Genomic DNA, 19,807 nt, shown 5'->3' on the forward strand with positions numbered 1-19,807 from the left:
AATTAACTTAAAGAGTTATGAATGACTTGGTAAAAGGGGAAATGGGTATGGAGGAAATATTTATTCATAATCCAAATTGAAAGTCCAAAGAGAAAACGAAGCGAGATCAAACTAAAAATATTATTATTTTTTAAAATTTTCCATTGATCAAATTAAAAATATTATTTTTTTAAATTTTCCATTTGGCTTTTCCATTTGGATTTAATATTTGGCTTTTGAATTTCCATTTAACATTGGCTTTTCATTTGGACTTGACACGTCAATGTAAATGAGGAGGCATGGCCCAAAGGCTGGTGGGAGGGTCTGAAACGAAAGGGGTGCAGAGGCACCTTATGAACAGTAGGGGGAGCTGACTGCTGGGGAGCACACTGTTGAGGAGCATCTGTCTGCAGCTTGGCCACCAGGCTGGCTTATCCTCTTATTTCACATGATAGAAACTGATGATGTAGGCTAAACACAAACGACATTTCATGCAACAACAGTGAAGTTTTCATGTAGGTACTATAATTGGGCCCGTGTTGGTGAGGACTAGATTAGGACTGTATTTAAAGCTGATTGTGGTTTCCAACTTCGCCCCAGGTGTGTCTGTTTAAAACACGGACGGAGACAACTTCTCTCTTTTGATGTTTATTTAATTAAGCAACAGTACAAACATGGGTGTGGGTAGCTCTGCTACGTGTGTTTGTGTGTTGTCAGATCTCGAGGACACACACACACAATCTCAACCGGGTAGTCATCTTCCGAACTGCGACCTCTCCTTTTTCTTTCTCACTTTTTTCTCCGGGTAGTGCGCGCAGTGTGAGGTGCATGTCCGCGCTATTCTCCAACACGTACTCACAACGATCACTCCTGATTGACAGCCTTTTGTACAGCCCGTGTACTTTTTCATTCATTTGATTTCCGTTTTTGAAACGATATCCAAATTTGAAAAATGGGTCATTTTAAACCTTGTTAATATTGATGACAATGTGTTCAAACGGAAAACAAGCCATATTTCAGGAAATAAACTTGTCCATGATTCTATTGAGAGACTTCCAGCTGACAGCGGTGTCTGTGAGCATCACTGGCTGGCCAGCAGGGAGGCGATCCCGGCCGCCACCATGCAGCTGGCTGTCCCGTCAGACTGAAGCTTCTGACAACATCGGAGAAAATGTGCAGTTGGCCATCAATGTTTGTAAAACTGCCCATATTCAAACGTTACACAGTTAATTGCTCGCTCAATCAAGTCTCAATAGTGAATTTAGTGGTGAAATAGCAGACAAAAATTGTAAAAAGTTTCCAGTTGTTTGCTGCTGCTGTTATGGCAAACTCCCGATCTAGATTATAGAATCGATTGCTTTTTTATAATTTCCATCTGCTATTTCACACACGTTTTCCGTTTGAACACATATTAACAAGGTTTAAAATGACCCATTTTTCAAATTTGGATATCGTTTCAAAACCGGAAATCAAATGAACGAAAAAGTAGCCTACACAGGCTGTACAAAAGGCCGTCAATCAGGAGTGATCGTTCTGAGTATGTGTCGGAGAATAGCGCTGACACGCACCTCACACCGCGCGCACCACCCGGAGAAAAAAGTGAGAGAAAGGAAAAAGGAGAGGTCGCAGTTCGGACGATGACTACCCGGTTGAGATTGTGTGTGTGTGTGTGTGTGTGTGTGTGTGTGTGTGTGTCCTCGAGATCTGACAACACACGTAGCAGAGCTACCCACACCCATGTTTGTACTGTTGCTTAATTAAACATCAAAAGAGAGAAGTTGTGTCCGTCCGTGTTTTAAACAGACACACCTGGGACGAAGTTGGAAACCACAATCAGCTTTAAATACAGTCCTAATCTAGTCCTCACTGACACGGGCCCAATTATAGTAACTATATGAAAACTTTACTGTTGTTGCGTGAAATGTGGTTTGTGTTTAGCCTACATCATCAGTTTCTATCATGTGAAATAAGAGGATAAGCCAGCCTGGTGGCCAAGCTGTAGACAGATGCTCCTCAACAGTGTGCTCCCCAGCAGTCAGCTCCCCCTGCTGTTCATAAGGTGCCTCTGCACCCCTTTCGTTTCAGACCCTCCCACCAGCCTTTGGGCCACGCCTCCTCATTTACATTGACATGTGTCAAGTCCAAATGAAAAGCCAATGTTAAATGGAAATTCAAAAGCCAAATATTAAATCCAAATGGAAAAGCCAATGTTAAATTGAAATTCAAAAGCCAAATATTAAATCCAAATGGAAAAGCCAAATGGAAAATTTAAAAAAAATAATATTTTTAATTTGATCTCGCTTCGTTTTCTCTTTGGACTTTCAATTTCTCTTTGGACTTTCAATTTGAATTATGAATAAATATTTCCTTCATAAAAGTGGAAAAGGGTTGATGGATGCAAAATAAAGAGTAAGAAATGATAGGGGTTCAAATATTTTACCTATTTGCGCCACTATTTTTTTTTACAGCAGACAGACATATTGACAGAGAGACATATAAACATATACATTTGGAGAGAGAGGCCCCATTTTGACCTAGTATTAAAATCCTGAGCGATCGGATCACAAGTACAGGTGTAAACGCACAGGACACAGCACACACACACACACACAGACACACACACACGACGTGTTGTTGTTATAAATACACAAATGCATAAGTACACATAATATACTATATATAAAAAAAAATAAGTCAATTGAAATGTGTTATTGTTCATATTAATGTCTGTAATTGTAATTTTTCTGTCTGGGGAAAAGTGTGATGTCGTGGTATAGGAGAACAGAGGCTGGTCCTTTTTAAGCTGTAATCACTGCTTGCCTGGCTTTGATGTTTAATTATAACACCTTTTGTTTATAACTGCTTGCTACTGAGATTAATTTAAAGTAAAACTTCCCATCGAAGACACCTAAAAAAATCTTAGAATAAGTGGTATCAATATCACGTCCTCACCGTGAGCACCAGAAAGCATTTGCGGATGTATTGATATATAATATAATGATTTTTGTGGATAAAGTTAAAAAATGTGGGCATATCATTGATTTTAAAAACTGGTACACTGTGCTTTCATCCAGAAATGTTGAGGATGTTTAACAAGGGCTGTCAGTGAAGGAATGCTTGTGGCTCTTGTCATTTGGACAAGTCCTAGTGCTTTAATGAGCACATTGGCTGAAAATAGACAAGTATCTACAATTTGAAGTATAAATAGTGTATGAGAAGTAAGGATTGTGGCCGAGAGAGTCATAGTATAGTATGTCGAAAAAAGTCATAGTATAGTATGTTGAAAAAAATCATAGTACGTCGAAAAAAGCAGAAAAAAGTCATAGTAAGTCTGTATAAAAAAGTGATGAAAAGTCATAGTATAGTATGTCAAAGAAAATCTGGAAGAACAAGCACATTACACACAAAAAGAGACATCCTGGACTGAACTCCTGAACTAGGGGGTCAATGTCAGCACTGCCTACTTGTTGGAACCGTGTCTGTCATAGCAGAGTATGTAAAAAAAAAAAAAAAAAAAAAAAAAAGTCATGATGCAGTTTGCCAAAAAAAGCGGGAAAAAGTCATAGCATAGTATTTCGAAAAAAGTCATGGTATAGTATGTCGATAAAAGTCATAGTATAGTATGTCGAAAAAAGTCATTGTGAAGTATGTCCAAAAAAGTCATAGTTTAGCATGTCGAAAAAAGGCATAGTTTATCGATTAAAAAGTGATCAAAAATGTCATAGTATACTATGTAAAAAAAAGAAAGTGATGACAAAAGTCGTAAAATGTCATAGTATGTCGAAAAAAGTCATAGTATATCAAAAAAAGTAGAGCTGTCAAATGATAAAGTTTTTCTTAATTGCGATTAATCGCTGAATTTCTATAGTTAATCGCAATTAATTGCATGTTTTATCACATGATTAAAATTCTATTATTTTGCATTTCAGAACTGTTTTTAAGTACATATTAACAATGGAAAGCAATTCTTACCAGTGTATCTTGATTGAGAATCAAATGAATGCAAAGGAACTTTAGGAAGTTGACTTTAAGATTTGTATTTGTTTATTATTTATTTAGTGTAAACAAAAGAAAATGTGTGAATCTAGTCACACATTTGAATCTAGAGTCAATATAGTGTTTAGTAACTCCTAAATCATTTTGATTACTCACTGACGTCCAGTGATCACCGGTTAATGAGACAGCGTTTGCACTTTGCAGCAGTTCCAGTTGGGCTACTTTCTCCGTGTTGTACAGGCTGTGTATGCGTGAAACTACTGTCCCCCCTCAGCGGCAATGTATAAGACGGGTCAGAACATGCCAACCGTAGTACGTCTTTAAGACCTGAGTCTTCTACGATGCTGACAGGTCTGCAGTTAGTTGCCACCCATTTCGCAAGCGCTGTAGTAATTTCTTGGGATTTGGTTTCATCCACAGGTCGGCAACTAGTAGCACTCTGCAGTCACGTTAACTGTACTATGCTTAGCTCGTAGGGGGTAGCTCAAGCTTGACGTGCTTCAGTGATATTTTAATTCGGCTTTACACAATGTGTATATGGCTTTCGACTTCTGAGCCATCCGGGAGTTTTGGAAAATAAAAAGCGCCATTGAGAATTGTGTTGCTGCTGTCTTTCCCCATCATGCCTGCATCAGTAGGATGTGTTACGAGGAAGTGGCAGCTTGATGATAAATAAAGGTGCGGCAAAGGGTCAAAATAGTAGCCTGTTAGGCACGACGCAAAGCTGAGTGAAGTGTAAAATAAATTAATAAATGGCGGCATGCGATTTTAAAAAAAAAAAAAAAAAAAAAAAAAAAGAAGAAAAATGTACGCGTTATGCTCGGCCCCTAATCGCATCGCGATTAACTCGTTAATGCTGACAGCCCTAAAAAAATGAAAAAGTAACAGGATAGTACGTCAAAAAAAGTCATAGTATAGTATGTCGAAAAAAGTCATAGTATGTATGTCGAAAAAAGTGAAAGTCATAGTATAGTATGTAGAAAAAAGTGGAAAAAAATAATAGTACAATAATCGAAAAGTGATTACAAAATGTCATACCATACAAGAGTCAGTTTGTTGAAAAAAGTCATAGTATATATATCGGAAAAAAGTGATAAAAAATGTCATACCATAGTATTTCGAAAAAGTCATAGTATGTCGAAAAAAGCGGAAAAGGTCATGGTATAGTATGTAAAATAAGTGATGAATAAAGTCCAAGCATAGTATCTCGAAAAAAGTCCTAGTATAGTATGTCGTAAAAAGCAGCAAAAATTCATAGTATAGTATATTGAAAAAACTCATGATATATTGAAGAAATGTGATAAACAATGTCATAGTATATCGAAAAAAAGTTATAGTATCTAGGAAAAAGTGAAAAAGTCATAGTATAAAATCTCAAAAAAGTCATAGTATAGTATGTCAAAAAATGTGATTAAAAATATCATAGCAGAGTATGTCGAAATAAGTAAAGTATGTCGAAAAAGTCATAGTATAGCATGTCAAAAAAGTCATGCTAGAGTATGTAGAAAAAAGTCATAGTATATCGAAAATAAGTGATAAAAAATGTCATAGCATAGTAGTTCGAAAAAGTCATAGTATGTTGAAAAAAGTCATGCTAGAGTATGTAGAAAAAGTCATAGTATAGTATGCCAAAAAAACTATGAAAAAAGTCATACTATGTCAAAAAAGCGGAAAAAGTCATAGTAGTATTTCCAAAAAAAGTGATAAAAAATTTCATAGTATAGTTTGTCGAAAAAAGCGGATAAAAGTCATAGTATGTTTGTCCAAAAGTCATAGTATGTCATAAAAAGGTAAAGTCATATTATAGTATGTCAAAAAAATGTCATAGTATGTCAAAAAAGCGGAAAAAGTCATAGTAGTATTTCGAAAAAAAGTGATAAAAAATGACATAGCATAGTATGTTTGTCCAAAAAAAGTCATAGTATGTCGAAAAAAGTTAAAAAGCCATAGTATATTATGCCGAAAAAAGTCATTGTATATTATGTCGAAAATAGCGGAAAAAACTCATAGTATGTCAAAAGTCACAGTATAGTATGTGGAAAAAAGCGGAAAGTCATAGAACAGTATCAATAAAAAAGTGATAAAAAATGTCATAGCATAGTATGTCGGGGAAAAAAAGCCATAGTATTGTATGTCAAAAAAAGTCGTATAGTATGAAAAAAAAAACGATGGAAAAAGTCATAGTATAGTATGTCGAAAAAGCAGAAAAAGTCATAGTATATAAAAAATGTCATAGTATAGTATATCGGGAAAAAAAAGTGATAAAAAAATGTCATAGTATGTTTTAAAAAAAAGGAAAAAAGTCATAGTATGTTTGTCAAAAAAAGTGATGAAAAAAAGTCATGCTAGAGTATGTCAAAAAAAGCAAAGTCTTTAGTACATTATATCAATAATAAAGTGATTAAAAAATGTCATAGCATGGTATGTTGAAAAAAAGCCATAGTATAGTATGTTGAAAATGTCATAGCATACCATGTTGAAAAAAGTCATAGTATGTCGAAAAAAATCATAGTATAGTATATCGGAAAAAAGTGATAAAAATGTCATAGCATAGTATGTTGAAATAAGTATAGTATGTCAAAAAAAGTCATAGAATAGTATGTCAAAAAAAGTGATGACGCGGTCCACTTAGGACAGAAGACAAACAACTTCTCTCATTCAAGGTGGTTTATTAAAGCTGGAATAATAATAGAAACTTGTATACAAGGATCTTTCTGGTTTGAGAATCCACAGTCAGTGGATTTTGCTGTTTTTCTATCTCTTCTCGCCCCAAAAAGAATGCAGTTCAAAAGTCATAGCTCAATATATGAAAATGTGCAGGCTATTGTGATTGGTTAATATTAAGGCGGGAGGCAGCCGTGGTCCCAGTCTCTTGGCACTCGATCCAGCCAATGGTAGAGGACAACAACCTGAAAAGAGATTTCCCGCTCTCCCTTCCCTCCGGGTATTGTTTACTTGTTTACAAGGATGATGTCAGGTTACTTTAGGAGGAATTCAAACTATTTCAACCCAGTCTAACTGCCTCCACACCCTCAAATGTCAGTGCTCTGTATGTGTGTCTATCACTATGTGTATGTGATTTTACCCAAGAACAGCCATTCTTTTAAGATAACTGTTCTCTACAGTACTAGTAAATACTCCTAACAGTGATGAAAAAAGTAATTGTATAGTATGCCGAAAAAAGTCATAGAATGTCAAAAAAAGTCATAGCATAATATGTCAAACAGTCATAGTATAGTGTCATAAAAAAACTAAAAATGTCATAGTACAGTATGTCAAAAAAAGTCATGGTATAGTATGTCGAATGTCATAGTATGTCGAAAAATGTCATAGTGTAGTAAGTCAAAAAATTATGAAAAAGTCACAGTAAACTGTCGGAAAAAAAAGCGGAAAAAAAGTCATAGTATAGTATGTTGAAAAAAGAGGAAAAAAGTAATAGTATGTTGAAAAAGCAGAAACAAGTTATAGTATATCGAAAAAAGTGATAAATGTCATAGCAGAGTATGTCAAAAGTCATAGTATGTCGAAAAAAGTCAGTGTACTATGTCGAAAAAAGTCATAGTATGTATGTGTAAAAAAAAAAAAAAAAAAAGTGGAAAAATGTCATGGTATAGTATTTCAAAGAGTCTGGAAGAACATTCCACACAAAAAGGCCCAGCCTGGACTGGGGATCAAACCAGGGGTCAATGTCTGCACTGCCTACTTAGTGGTGCTTGTTGGAACCGTGCTACCATGCAGCTAAATAGAAGACATTGAAAACAGTCATAGCATATGTCGAAAAAAACTGATAGTCATAGCATAGTATGTGAAAGAAAGTCTGGAAGAACATGCAAATTCCACACAAAAGGTACAGCCTGGATTGAGGATCGTACCAGGGGTCAACATCTGCACTGCCTACTTAATAGTTCTTGGTGTAACTGTGCTAACTACTCAGCCATCATGCAACCAAATAGAATATGTTGAAAACAGTCATAGAATAGTATGTCGAAAAAAGTGATAAAAAATGTCATAGCATAGTATGTCAAAGAAAGTCTAGAAGAACATGCACATTCCACACAAAAAGGCACAGCTTTGACTGAGGATTGAACCAGGGGTCAACGTGTGCACTGCCTACTTAATAGTTCTTGGTGCAACTGTGCTAACCATTCAGCCGCCATGCAGACAAATAGAATATGTTGAAAACAGTCATAGCATAGTATTTCGAAAAAAGTCATAGCATAGTATGTTGAAAAAAGTCATAACATAGTATGTCAAAGAAAGTCTGGAAGAACATGTAAATTCCACACAAAAAGACACCCTGGACTGAGGATGAAACCAGGGGTCAATGTGTGCACTGCCTACTTAATAGTTCTTGGTGCAACCTTGCTAACCACTCAGCCACCATGCAGCCAAATAGTATATGTTGAAAACAGTCATAGCATAGTATTTCGAAAAAGGTCATGGTATAGTATGTCGAAAAAGTCATAGCATAGTATGTCGAAAAAAGTGATAAAAAGGTCATAGCATAGTATGTCAAAGAAAGTCTGGAAGAACATGCAAATTCCACACAAAAAGGAACAGCTTTGACTGAGGATTGAACCAGGGGTTAACATCTGCACTGCCTACTTAATAGTTCTTGGGGTAACCATGCTAACCACTGACCCACCATGCAACCCGCCATGCAACCAAATAGAATATGTTTAAAACAGTCATAGAATAGTATGTCGAAAAAAGTCATAGAGTATTTCAAATGAAGTGATCAAAAAATGAGATAGCTTAGTATGTCGAAAAAAGTCAGTATAGTATGTCAAAAAAAGTCATAGTATAGTAAATCAATAAAAATGTGATTAAAAAATGTCAGTTTGTAGTATGTCAGTATAGAATGTCAATAAAAGTGATGAAAAAAGTCATAGTATATGAAAAAAAAGTGAAAAAAGTATAGTATTTAGGAAAAAAAGTGTTAAAAAATGTTCAGTGTGCGCCCTAGGTATAGAGGCTCAGTCCTTGTCGCCCCATTGCTGCATGTCATTCTCCCTCTCTCTCCCACCTTCAAAGTATAGTATGTTGAAAAAAGCCATGGTATAGTATGTCAAAAAGAGTGAAAAATTCATATTACTACACAAATTCCATACAAAAAGACCCTTGCCCAGAGTGCTTGTTGGAACCGTGCTAACCACTGAGCCACCATGCAATTTAATATTTAAAAAAACTGATGTAGAGCTAACATGATCAGGCACTTTATTGATGAGTCAATTTAAAGAAAAATAATTGGCAACTATTATGATAATTGATAGTTTGTTATTTTTCAAGCAAAAATAATAAAAGGAAATCTGCTTTTCTTTGTCATACATCATTGTAAACTGATATATTTAGGTTTATGAACAAAGCAAGACATTTGAAGACGTCACCTTGGACTCTGGGAAGTTGCGATGGCCATTTTTTCACTTTTTTGGCATTTCATAGACTAAACAATTTATTGATTAATTGAAAAAATAATTAAGATTAATTGCGGATTAATTGATTAGATCAAATTTTTAAAAGGCATTTTATTTGCCGTTTACAGTCTGTTGCATTCTACATATTGTCAGAAAAAAATTTAAATACTAAGACAAAAGACAGTAATTTACTGTATGGAATGTTGGGAATAGATTAGTGTTGCTGATATATTGCTCATCAGCAGATCAATTGGTTATCAACAATTTCAAATGATCAGCGCTGGTGTCTAAAAAATCCCTCATTACCTCCAAGTTTAAGCGACTATCCCCACCCCTCCCTCTCTTCTCACTGTGTCAACACACTCAGCTTTATCTGTGTAACTCTGCCATATGTTACATGCTGGGATAAAAATTAGTTCAGCTCATTTGCATAGACATAATTCAAAGCTGTTGATTTTGTGGTGTTGCAGCTGAAAAGAGTGGTTCTGTTGTTGTTGTCGGCTGCAGGGCTCTAGATGCAGGCCGCTGCGTGGCGGAGTGTGCCAAGGGCAAGTACCAGTCAGGTGGCCAGTGCCACCTGTGTGACCACACCTGTGCCACCTGTGTGGATGCAGGGCGGGCCAACTGTACCAGCTGTGACACTGGTAAGGACTGAACACATGAATCACACTGTTTGTGTGTGAGAGAGAGTGACAAACAATTGACTGATTAATATATCATAGTCTGCTGTCCATAATGCCACATATTGTTGATCATGTTTATCTGTTGCTAACATGCGAAACAGAAAATGGTACAGTTTTTCTCACTTTCCAGTCACTGTAATGGTCTCAAAATCACTTGGTACATGCACGCAAAGCAGATCCTCCTAAAACATATAAATCAAAATGCATTTTTACCTAATTATGCAAATGAACAGACAGTTTACCCTTCTGTAAAAATAACTAGCAGGACTATATTAATAAATTCCTCTTTGTTTGAAGACATTTGTGTGCTAAAATGTGGCTTTGTGACTTGGAGACCTGTTTGCAGTACAGTGAGTAAAATAAAGAGAGCAGATTTAAGAACTACACTTATGTAGGTGAATGGTAAGCTAATTTGTGTGCATTGCTCCATAGAATAACATACTCTGCACTTAACGAGTCTATGTATTTTACCAACGTTACACTAAAATCCAAATGGAATGGCTATGGAAAACCAAACGAATGCATGACCAGGAAGTTCAACATCATACTTCTTTTAACCATAATTGTTTTCCTCCAGATAAGTTTGGACTGGAGCGTTACCTGTATAAAGGCCTGTGTGTGGACGCCTGTCCTGAGGCCTTCTACCACACTGAGGAGAGGAGCTGTGAGCCTTGTTCGGACCACTGCCGGCTCTGCTCGAGCCCCACCCACTGCCTCAATTGTAACTCTTCCTACTACGTCTCAGATGGAGTGTGTGCTAAGCTGGAGTGTGGAGAAGGTAACAGCATTTTGTATGAGCTGGTTTTCTTATCTGTCATGCTACACGGTGTCAAAGAGGACCTTGAAAAGCTTAGTCTCGCACCTGTCCCTTCGCTCTCTCACCCTCTTTTCTTCCCCTATATCTTTCTTTCACACTCTCTTTTCCTTTTTTTCTCAGGGGAGGTGGAGGATCCAGATTACGACGAGTGTATGGCCTGTGAGGAGGGCTGCAGGAAGTGTGTCTTGTGTAAGTCACGGCTCAGTAGCCATAAAGTTTCCCCTAAATGAACGTTGCCTACAGGAGACCGAGCTCTCCTGTTCAGTGTGTTGCCGACCACGTTCAAGGGTTTCTTCTGGTAGTTCCTGTTTAAAACGAGAGCTGAGTTTTTTTGTCTGCTTTCAACAGATAACCCCAGGCATTGCCTTTCCTGCACTGAGGGCTTTTACAAGTAAGGCTGTGTGCCTCACTGTCGCCATGTGTGATCTCACCTCTCTGCACTCGCTCTGCCTTTCAGTTTACTGCTACACTAGAATGAAAAGAGCCCTTTTTGGTGTGTGTGTGTGTGTGTGTGTGTGTGTGTGTGTGTGTGTGTGTGTGTGTGTGTGTGTGTGTGTGTGTGTGTGTGTGTGTGTGTGTGTGTGTGTGTGCGTGTGTCAGTCACAGGTATAGACTGCTGCTTTTGTTAACAGTTTTCAGGATGGCTGCTACAGAAACTGCCCGGCTAAGACATACAGCGTGGTGGAAGAGGAGATGACCTGCGTTCCATGTGATGACAACTGCGTGAGCTGTGATGAACATGAGTGCTACTGGTGTGAGACCGACCTCTTTTTATCAGGTAGAACTGCCCCACTTGGCCAAGGCATGAAGCATTATTTACATTTCTTGGAGGAGGAAGTATTCAGATCCTTTACTGAAAACATCAATACTGCAATATAAAAATACTCTATTACAAGTAAAAATCTTGTATTGAAAGTTTTGATGCATTAATGTGTAAGTAGCATTTTACTTTTCTAGTTGGTTTTTAATTGTATATACTGTTGGGTAGTTTAATCTTAAACAATGCATTATATTTCATGAGATAATAAAGTGTTTTGTATGTAAACATTTAATATGTAAATTTACTAGTAATTATAGCTGTCAGATAAATGTAGTGGAGTAAAAAAGTACAATATTTTTTTCTGAAATAATCAACATGCCCAAAGGCCCCTTACACACAGTTATATTATCATGTTTACTATATTTTATGAGAACTGATGTTTAAGCTTGTAAGCAGGTCAAACACATTTTAACTACTTTATGTTGACTAATTTAATGCATCATATTTTACGAGATGATCATTCATTTTTTAAGTATTAATCTCTCAATATGACTAGTAACTATAGCCAGGTCAAGATTAACCCACCAGCAAAATGGCTGTGGTTCCTAAATCTACCCACCCAAGTTAGTTTGAGATGTTTTGATTACACACCTTTTTTTATTTATTTTTTTTTAACAACATGCACCATGTAAGCGTGATATCAACTGATCTATTAAAAGTACTAAAACTTGATTTTGACACAGGATCTGTAAAAAGACTTGAATCGGTATTGGGAGTTCCCCTTTAAGTAAAGTACAAGTACCTAAAATAGTGAGTTGTAAGCTTCATACAATGTATATTGAAAAAAAAAAACATTTCCCAGAGGGGAGTTGTGTTTCAGTGTGTCCTGATGGTTTCTATGGCGACGAAGACACCAATGACTGTGAGGAGTGTCACTCAGCGTGTGAGACATGTGGCGGCCCGGAGGACGATGACTGTCTGTCGTGTGAGGAGGGAAAGATGCTGGAAAACGGAGAGTGTGTGTCTGACCATGAGGTCTGTCCCATTAAGACCTTTCGCAGCGGTGAGACTTATACTTATGTATTCCACTAATCCAACTGTCTGCTAATAATGAATCAGGGATTTCGACACTTTCACAGGGGCAGAAAAGAAATCTTGGAGGGTAATTGGTCTGTGTGCCACCGTCCCTGAACCCCGAACCAACTTAAGTACTGGAAACAGGCAGAACTACTGAACGTCGGCCGGATACAGACTTTAAAATAATTGATTGTATATGCTGAACATTTAGTTCCCCCCCAAGAATTAGTTGGGCAGACCTTAAAACAACATATGGTAATTAGTGCGAGGCAAGACATTTTAATTATAGGAACTAAAGTAACTCTGGGAAAAGTACATAGGTCAATACAAAGGTTGAAAATGAACACACAGAAGTGAAGTTATTCTTAAACTTTTAATCATGGCAGCTACAAAACCACAAATTAAAGCCTCAACCCTTCACACAACATTTGGAATCAATCAACATGTATTTATATAGCACTTTACAGCAACCAGCAGGTACCCAAAGCGCTTTACATCAGGAACCAAGAATAAAACAACATATCATACAATAAAAAGAATGAAACATAGAAAACAGTAAAATCAGAAAAGGTTACATAGAAACAGGAGGAGAGGGAAATTGTCACACCACTACTACGTATTAAAAGCCATTCTAAACAAATTTAATCTAAACTTTTAATACGTAGTAGTGGTGTGAGAATGTTGCAGGATGCAATTGGACTTTTGTGGAATTGCCTGTTGATTTAAGAGTGGGTTTAAGTAACTTATCTTAGTTTTTTTTTCTTAACGCTGTTATTGGAAGACATTTTGGGAAACACGCTTTCTGAAGGATTGAACAAATGAGACATAACGTGTTAATAAGTACAATTTAAAGGTCTTGGTAGGCAGACTTAAAAACTTTGGACGGAGCCAGTCTAGATGTTTCCCCCTGCTTCCAGTCGTTATGTTAAGCTAGCTTACCGCCTGCTGGCTCTAGCTTCATATTGAGCACACCAACATGAGAGTGGTGTCAATCTTCTAATGTCATTCTTGATATGAAAGCAGATAGATGTATTTCCAAAATGTCAAATGATAGCCTATATAAATTAGACTACTAACAGTACTGTATATCTTGCAGCAACCGTTGTTTTCCACCTATACGTACTGCAAGTCGCTAAGCAGATAGGACGGGGGTTAAATTAATCATTGAATCGATGCGTCGTGATAATAATCGATTTATTTCCTACAGATGCTACTTGTTGATTTTCCGGTTGCTGATTTTTGTTTTTGCCTTATCTCTGTTGTCTGCTTTGTTCAGACTCTGCTACATTAAGTGTCTTTTTAAAGAGCAGATACAATAAAAAGGGGAGTTCATATATATCTGACTGCTTGAATTTGTTGACAAACCATGTGTAGCTATATATAATAATATTACTGAGGTGACGCATTGTGATTTCCAATCGTTGACAGGATAATCGTAATCGAATCGTGAGACCAGTGAAGATTGACTCCCCTAGCAGATGGCCTTCCACTATCTGACTAAAATGTTCGAGCTCCAGCTGTTAGCTAGACAGTGATTCGTACTATAGTGGTCCTGGATCAGGGATTGGTTTCCCTCTGTGGCTCTATCATGTTCACTGTGTTGTTTCCCCTTCAGATGACGGAGCGTGTGAAGACTGCCACACATCCTGTGAGTCCTGCTCTGGAGAAGAGAAGAATCAGTGTACAACATGTGCAAAAGGTCTGTCAGTCACTTGCATAGATTATTGGTTTGAATACTTTCAGATCTGGTTACACCACAGCATATCCAGCTATTTCGCAGTGCAGTGATGAGGTTTACTCTTTCTTCCTCCTACAGGGCGGTTTCTGACCACACAGCAAACATGTGTGTCAAAGTGCCCGGGAGGCTTCTTTGCAAGTCGGCTAAGCGGTGTGTGTGAGGTCTGCCCTCTAGGCTGTTGGCAGTGTGTGGATGCTCAGCACTGCACCCGTTGTCAGAGCACTCGTAAAGCTCAGTTATTCCTGCAGGCTGGACAGTGTGTCCAACAATGTGTCAGGTAGAGGTCAATCCTATCAAATATATAAACATAAATGTATATGTTTATTCACACTGGGACACAAGTGTGCTCCAGCATCTGGAAATTGATTATTCTCTTTTGGGAAATACTGTGGGGGAATTAACCCTGCTGGCAAAATCATGGTAAATCTCATCTTTTGTTAACAACAGGCCATGTGTTTGAGGCATGATCTCCGAAGAGCCAAAATAAAATGGCAGGAGAACATGGCCATTGTTTTGACGTATCCAACTTGATGTTAATGTGTCAATTAAGAGACTCTTAACACAACAATAGTGTTAATACTTGCCATGGTCTTAAGTAGGAATTTGAAAGTAGTGCATTGGTTAGTGATCTATTTTATGTCCATTATGCAGCATGGTTAAACTGATATGGACAAGGATGCAAATGCAAAAGTATACATGCATAATGAGCCCAGTGTACTGGTCATGTGTGTTTACTGATGTCTGCTTGGCTTCTGTCAGGGGTTATCCTGCCGGCCAGGTGTGTCGTAGCTGTGCAGCGGGCTGTGCGTCCTGTGGGAAGAACGCCACCCATTGCCTGGGCTGTGAAGAACCTCTCCTCCTACACAAGCACCAGTGTGTGGAAGAGTGTCCTCTAGCGCACACTGTCCGGGACAGGGAGTGCCAACACTGCCCCTCAGCCTGCCAGGAGTGCAACCCGCTCGGGCAGTGCACAGGTACTGAAACACAATGCAAATAGGGACAGATTCAGCTGTTACAACTCGTTCGGACTAATCCAGAATGTGCTTTAACCTCACTATAGTCGACTTTGGATGGTGTTATCATTACCAGAAAGCGGTTATTGTCAGTCAGTGTGCCTGATGGTCCACCACTTTGATCCAAACAAAAATATCTCAACATTGTCAGATGGATTGCCATGACATTTTGTGCATGTATTCATGGTCCCAGACAGTGTATCATAATTGCTTTGTAATCCTTTGACTTTTCCTTTAGCACCACCATTAGGTTGACATTTTCGTTTTTTAGTGAAATAGCTCACAGCTATTTTACTGTAAGTATTGTCATGAAATTTAGTACAGACATGTCCCACACAGGATCAATTATTATAACTCTAATAACTGGTGATCCCTTAACTTTTCTTGTAGGCCTATCAAAACTTGTCTGCTACCTTGGATGGCAACCAAATGCCTGCAAACTAATGACTTTCCCATCAGCCTCAGTTCTACTTTGCATGCTAACATGCTAAACTAAGATGGTAAACATGATAATTATACCTGCTAATCATCACCAGCATTAGCATTGCTAATCTGAACATACTGACATCTTGCTGTAACTCAGTCTTGTTCTCCACTAAATGCATTCTGTCTAGATGAATATCAGTATGTTTTTTTATTCCATGTACTGTTTACACACACCATTTGACTCATCTGTCTCAAGTCTATTTTTCAGTCATGTCTCGTCACTTTTTGCTCAAATGAAATCGATGCCTGACAGAGAGATGACTTTTTTCCTCTTGCAATCCTCTCCAAGACTTTAGGTTGCTTAGTATAGATTTACTGAGTTGTTCTAAATTGCTCTTCCATGCAGTGCTAAAAGCTGTTCTTTGTGCAGGCTGTGAGGAGTATCACTTTCTCCACGAGGGCCTGTGTGTGCTTGACTGTCCCGAGAGGTTCTTTGAGGACAAAGAGCAAAGGGAGTGTTTGCAATGCCACCCTGACTGCACTTTGTGTGATGGTCCGAACAACAATGACTGTGATGTCTGTATGGACCCAGAGGCCACTCTGCACGATGGGGCATGTCTGGAAGCCTGCCCCTCCCATACCTACAGAGACTCTATAACAGGAGAATGTAAAGGTACAACAGAAAACATACAGCACGTTTATCTGCCCGTTTCAGAGTTTTGGTAACTAAAATGCTGAGTTGCATAGAGCACACGCAAAAACATGCACTCATCTGATCAAAACCCATTTATTTTAATATTACTTTACTTATTTTGTATTATACATTCAGTACTCCTGTCCTTTTTAGGTATGACAAAGTCAGAGATTCTCCATTTCTCCTGAAACATTTTCTGTCCTGTAGAGCGTCCTTCATGCATTTTCTCAATTATATTCTCTACTATGCCTGAGTGTGTTTCCTGACTTTAGCTCAGACTAAAATAGCAAAGCTTTTCAGACAACAGGCAGCTGTCAAACTTGAAAACAGAACAGCGATGTCAAAGACAGTTCCCTAGAGAAAGAGGCACTCTGGTTTTTGTTATCCCACAACACAGAGGATGGTTAGTTTCTCCTAGGAAAATGTAGGCGATGCCCACTTTTGTTGCTACATACATTAGCTGCCAGCAGTAAGGCACTGCACAATGGACAGACGGTGAGGTTTAAGGTATTAAGGTTTATTTTTTATCCAAAGTTAAAAAAAAAAAAAAAGTCTGCAGGCTGCTGTTTTCACAGATCACTCTTTGAGAACCCAATAGGTGAAAACCAGATCAGATAAAGTGTATTGCTGCATAAAAATGTGCTTCAGTAAAGGTGTGAATCCTTTGACTGAGTTACTTTTTCACATGTATTTCCAGAATGTGATGCATCTTGCCTAACCTGCTTTGGGCCCCACGCTGGCTCCTGCGCCAGCTGCAGAGACGGTCAGAGGCTAGAGGGCTACAGCCATTGTGTGTCATCGAGCAGCAACTGCTCGCCTCAGCAGTACGCAGACCAGGACGGGAAATGCCATCCATGTCACAAATACTGCCACCGGTGTTCAGGTCCTGGCAAAACTCAGTGCCTAAGCTGCAACCAGAGACATCTCCTGCTCAGTGAGTTTGGTCTTTGCTCATGAATTCTTTGAAATCTGCTAAAAAGCTCTTCAACCATCTGTTACTTGTTTGTACAGCTTCATGATAATGTGTGTTTGTTGGTACAGATGGCACCTGTGTGGAGAAATGCCCCACAGGCTACTATGAGGATGAGTCGGGGCAGAAATGTGAACCATGCCACCCTTCCTGTCAGTCCTGCGTTGGAAAGCACAGCCACGAGTGTCTCGCCTGTAAAACCCACCTATTTCGAGAGGGCAAAGAGTGTGTGGAGACCTGCCAGCACAGGTAGTTTAACCTGCTCACCATCCAGCTGCATCGCTCATCCATCACATTAAGTGCGGTCACACAGAGTTGTCATTAATAAAAGATCGGCCTAGTCCCATAATGTCATTGTGGACACTAAACCATTGCTTTTCTTCAGTTAGCTGGACAGGGCTGCAGTTTAGAGATGGAAGCTCATTTAGCCTGAGATTTAAATAGCCCTTCATGTGGCCCGTAAAATGCTAATTAGACTTGATTTTATTTGGGGTGCGGTGATTGAGAGAGTTAAATTAATGTGCCGTTAAATTGATGTGCGTTATGTGCAATACACAAGAGAAAACACAAAAGGGATACAAAGCCTATTTATTCCTCGGCCACCCTACATACTTTCAGACCTTTATGGAAGCAATGCAGCATATAGCAAAAAAACAAACAAACGTATATCACTTTGAATTTATAATGCAGAACCTGTGTCTCACTTAAGTGTTTTGTTATGACTTTGTTCCTGTCATGGTGTCTTGGTCAGTCATGTCTGAGTAGTTAAAGTTGTGTATTATCTGTATGTGACTGAGTGGCTGTGGAAAGGAATTTCCTTTGAGGATAAACAAAACTCTAATCTCATCTCCTTTTAATTGAATCTTATCTATCATAACTTTTCTCACCATCTATCCGATCAGTCACTATGGAAACACGGGCTCAAGGGTGTGTGAGAAGTGTGACCCGAGTTGCGGAGAGTGTATCGGGGGCGGGGAGGACAGCTGCCTGAGCTGCGCTCTAGGTCTTATCTACTTGCGGAAAGAAGGGCGTTGCCTCCCTTCGTGCCCTCAGGGATACTACCACGACGCGGTGCACAGGACCTGTGAGCCCTGCCACACCAGCTGCAGGACATGCTCAGGTATAAGCGTCCAATATTAATATTTCCAGCAGCAGGACAGTGTATGTGGGATTGACTGAAAATAAACTACATTGCTTAGGCTTTGGCTACACAGATAATACTTGTTCATAGGATCAATTCATTGTTGGTTCTTATATTTTCTTAGGCTTTGTTGACAATAGGAAAAATCCAGAATATCCCCTGACTTACCCTTTAAGTTGTCATGTATCTGCAGGAAGAGATTCCCAGTCCTGTGAATCATGCTACCCTGGATACCTGCACTCAGATGGCATGTGTGAGTCCATGTGTGACATAGGCCTGTATCCTGTAATAAAGGTAACCACACTGTTTTTTAGGTTTTATTTGACAAATATTAACATCTTTATTTAAAAAAAAAAAAAAAAAAAAAAAAACTTTACCTTGCTTCACCAAAATAATGGTGAATGTTTTGGCCCCAGGTATCATATAATGTAAGTCAGACAATTCTTTTAGTACTGCACCAGTGGAAATCTCAGAACAGCAGAGTGAAAATGATTACAGTGTTCAAAATAAATCTCCTGGCTTGTGCTGTGAGGCAACTGACTAAAAGTGTTTGGCATGTAGATGCATATTAATTGATTAAACGGAGAGGCAATGCATAACTTGTGTTCAGTCCTTTTTAGTAATGAAAGTTCTGCATATCTTTGGAGGTAATGAATCAGTAGTTGTGATGTAAAATGCATGCTGTAGTCTTTTCAGTCTCAGTCCTCTCTCTTGCCACTTATCAGGGTTCAGGCCACATTTGTGAAGGCTGTGACAGCTCCTGTATGGCGTGTTGGGGGCCTGGTCCAGCCAACTGCACCAAGTGTCCTACTCAGGCCATCTTAGAAGCTGGAGGGCGCTGTTTGCTCTGTTGCCGCCATGAGGAGGAGGAGGAGGAGGAGGAGGAGGATGATGAGGCGGCTGCCACAACACAGCAGCAGGACTGTTGTAACTGCACCGAGACTCGAGGTAGGCTGTAGGTCGGTCTTGCTTATTGTAAGAAAATGGAGGATGTAGAGGCGCGACTGGGTTTGAAGTGTCAGGTTTTTTTTTTCTGGATAAACTTTGTCAACACTGACATTCAGATTGCTTACTCAGTACTCACTTAGTCTATAAAATG

General features: G+C 38.7%; 1 protein-coding gene across 1 annotated transcript in view; it reads left to right on the top strand.

The window, feature by feature from the left end:
- The window catches only part of pcsk5a (proprotein convertase subtilisin/kexin type 5a), a 35,204-nt gene that overhangs the window by 13,524 nt on the left and 1,873 nt on the right, over positions 1–19,807 (top strand). The window contains exons 22-36 of the mRNA XM_031317623.2: positions 9,897–10,033; positions 10,650–10,850; positions 11,010–11,078; positions 11,238–11,280; positions 11,522–11,667; positions 12,512–12,712; positions 14,342–14,425; positions 14,543–14,741; positions 15,224–15,438; positions 16,334–16,576; positions 17,295–17,531; positions 17,639–17,816; positions 18,470–18,687; positions 18,902–19,002; positions 19,434–19,656. Of these exons, the coding sequence (XP_031173483.1) occupies positions 9,897–10,033; positions 10,650–10,850; positions 11,010–11,078; positions 11,238–11,280; positions 11,522–11,667; positions 12,512–12,712; positions 14,342–14,425; positions 14,543–14,741; positions 15,224–15,438; positions 16,334–16,576; positions 17,295–17,531; positions 17,639–17,816; positions 18,470–18,687; positions 18,902–19,002; positions 19,434–19,656 (2,495 nt within the window). The remainder of the gene's footprint in view (positions 1–9,896; positions 10,034–10,649; positions 10,851–11,009; positions 11,079–11,237; positions 11,281–11,521; positions 11,668–12,511; positions 12,713–14,341; positions 14,426–14,542; positions 14,742–15,223; positions 15,439–16,333; positions 16,577–17,294; positions 17,532–17,638; positions 17,817–18,469; positions 18,688–18,901; positions 19,003–19,433; positions 19,657–19,807) is intronic.

The sequence above is a fragment of the Sander lucioperca genome, chromosome 14 (assembly GCF_008315115.2).
Source record: "Sander lucioperca isolate FBNREF2018 chromosome 14, SLUC_FBN_1.2, whole genome shotgun sequence".
Classification (NCBI taxonomy): domain Eukaryota; kingdom Metazoa; phylum Chordata; class Actinopteri; order Perciformes; family Percidae; genus Sander; species Sander lucioperca.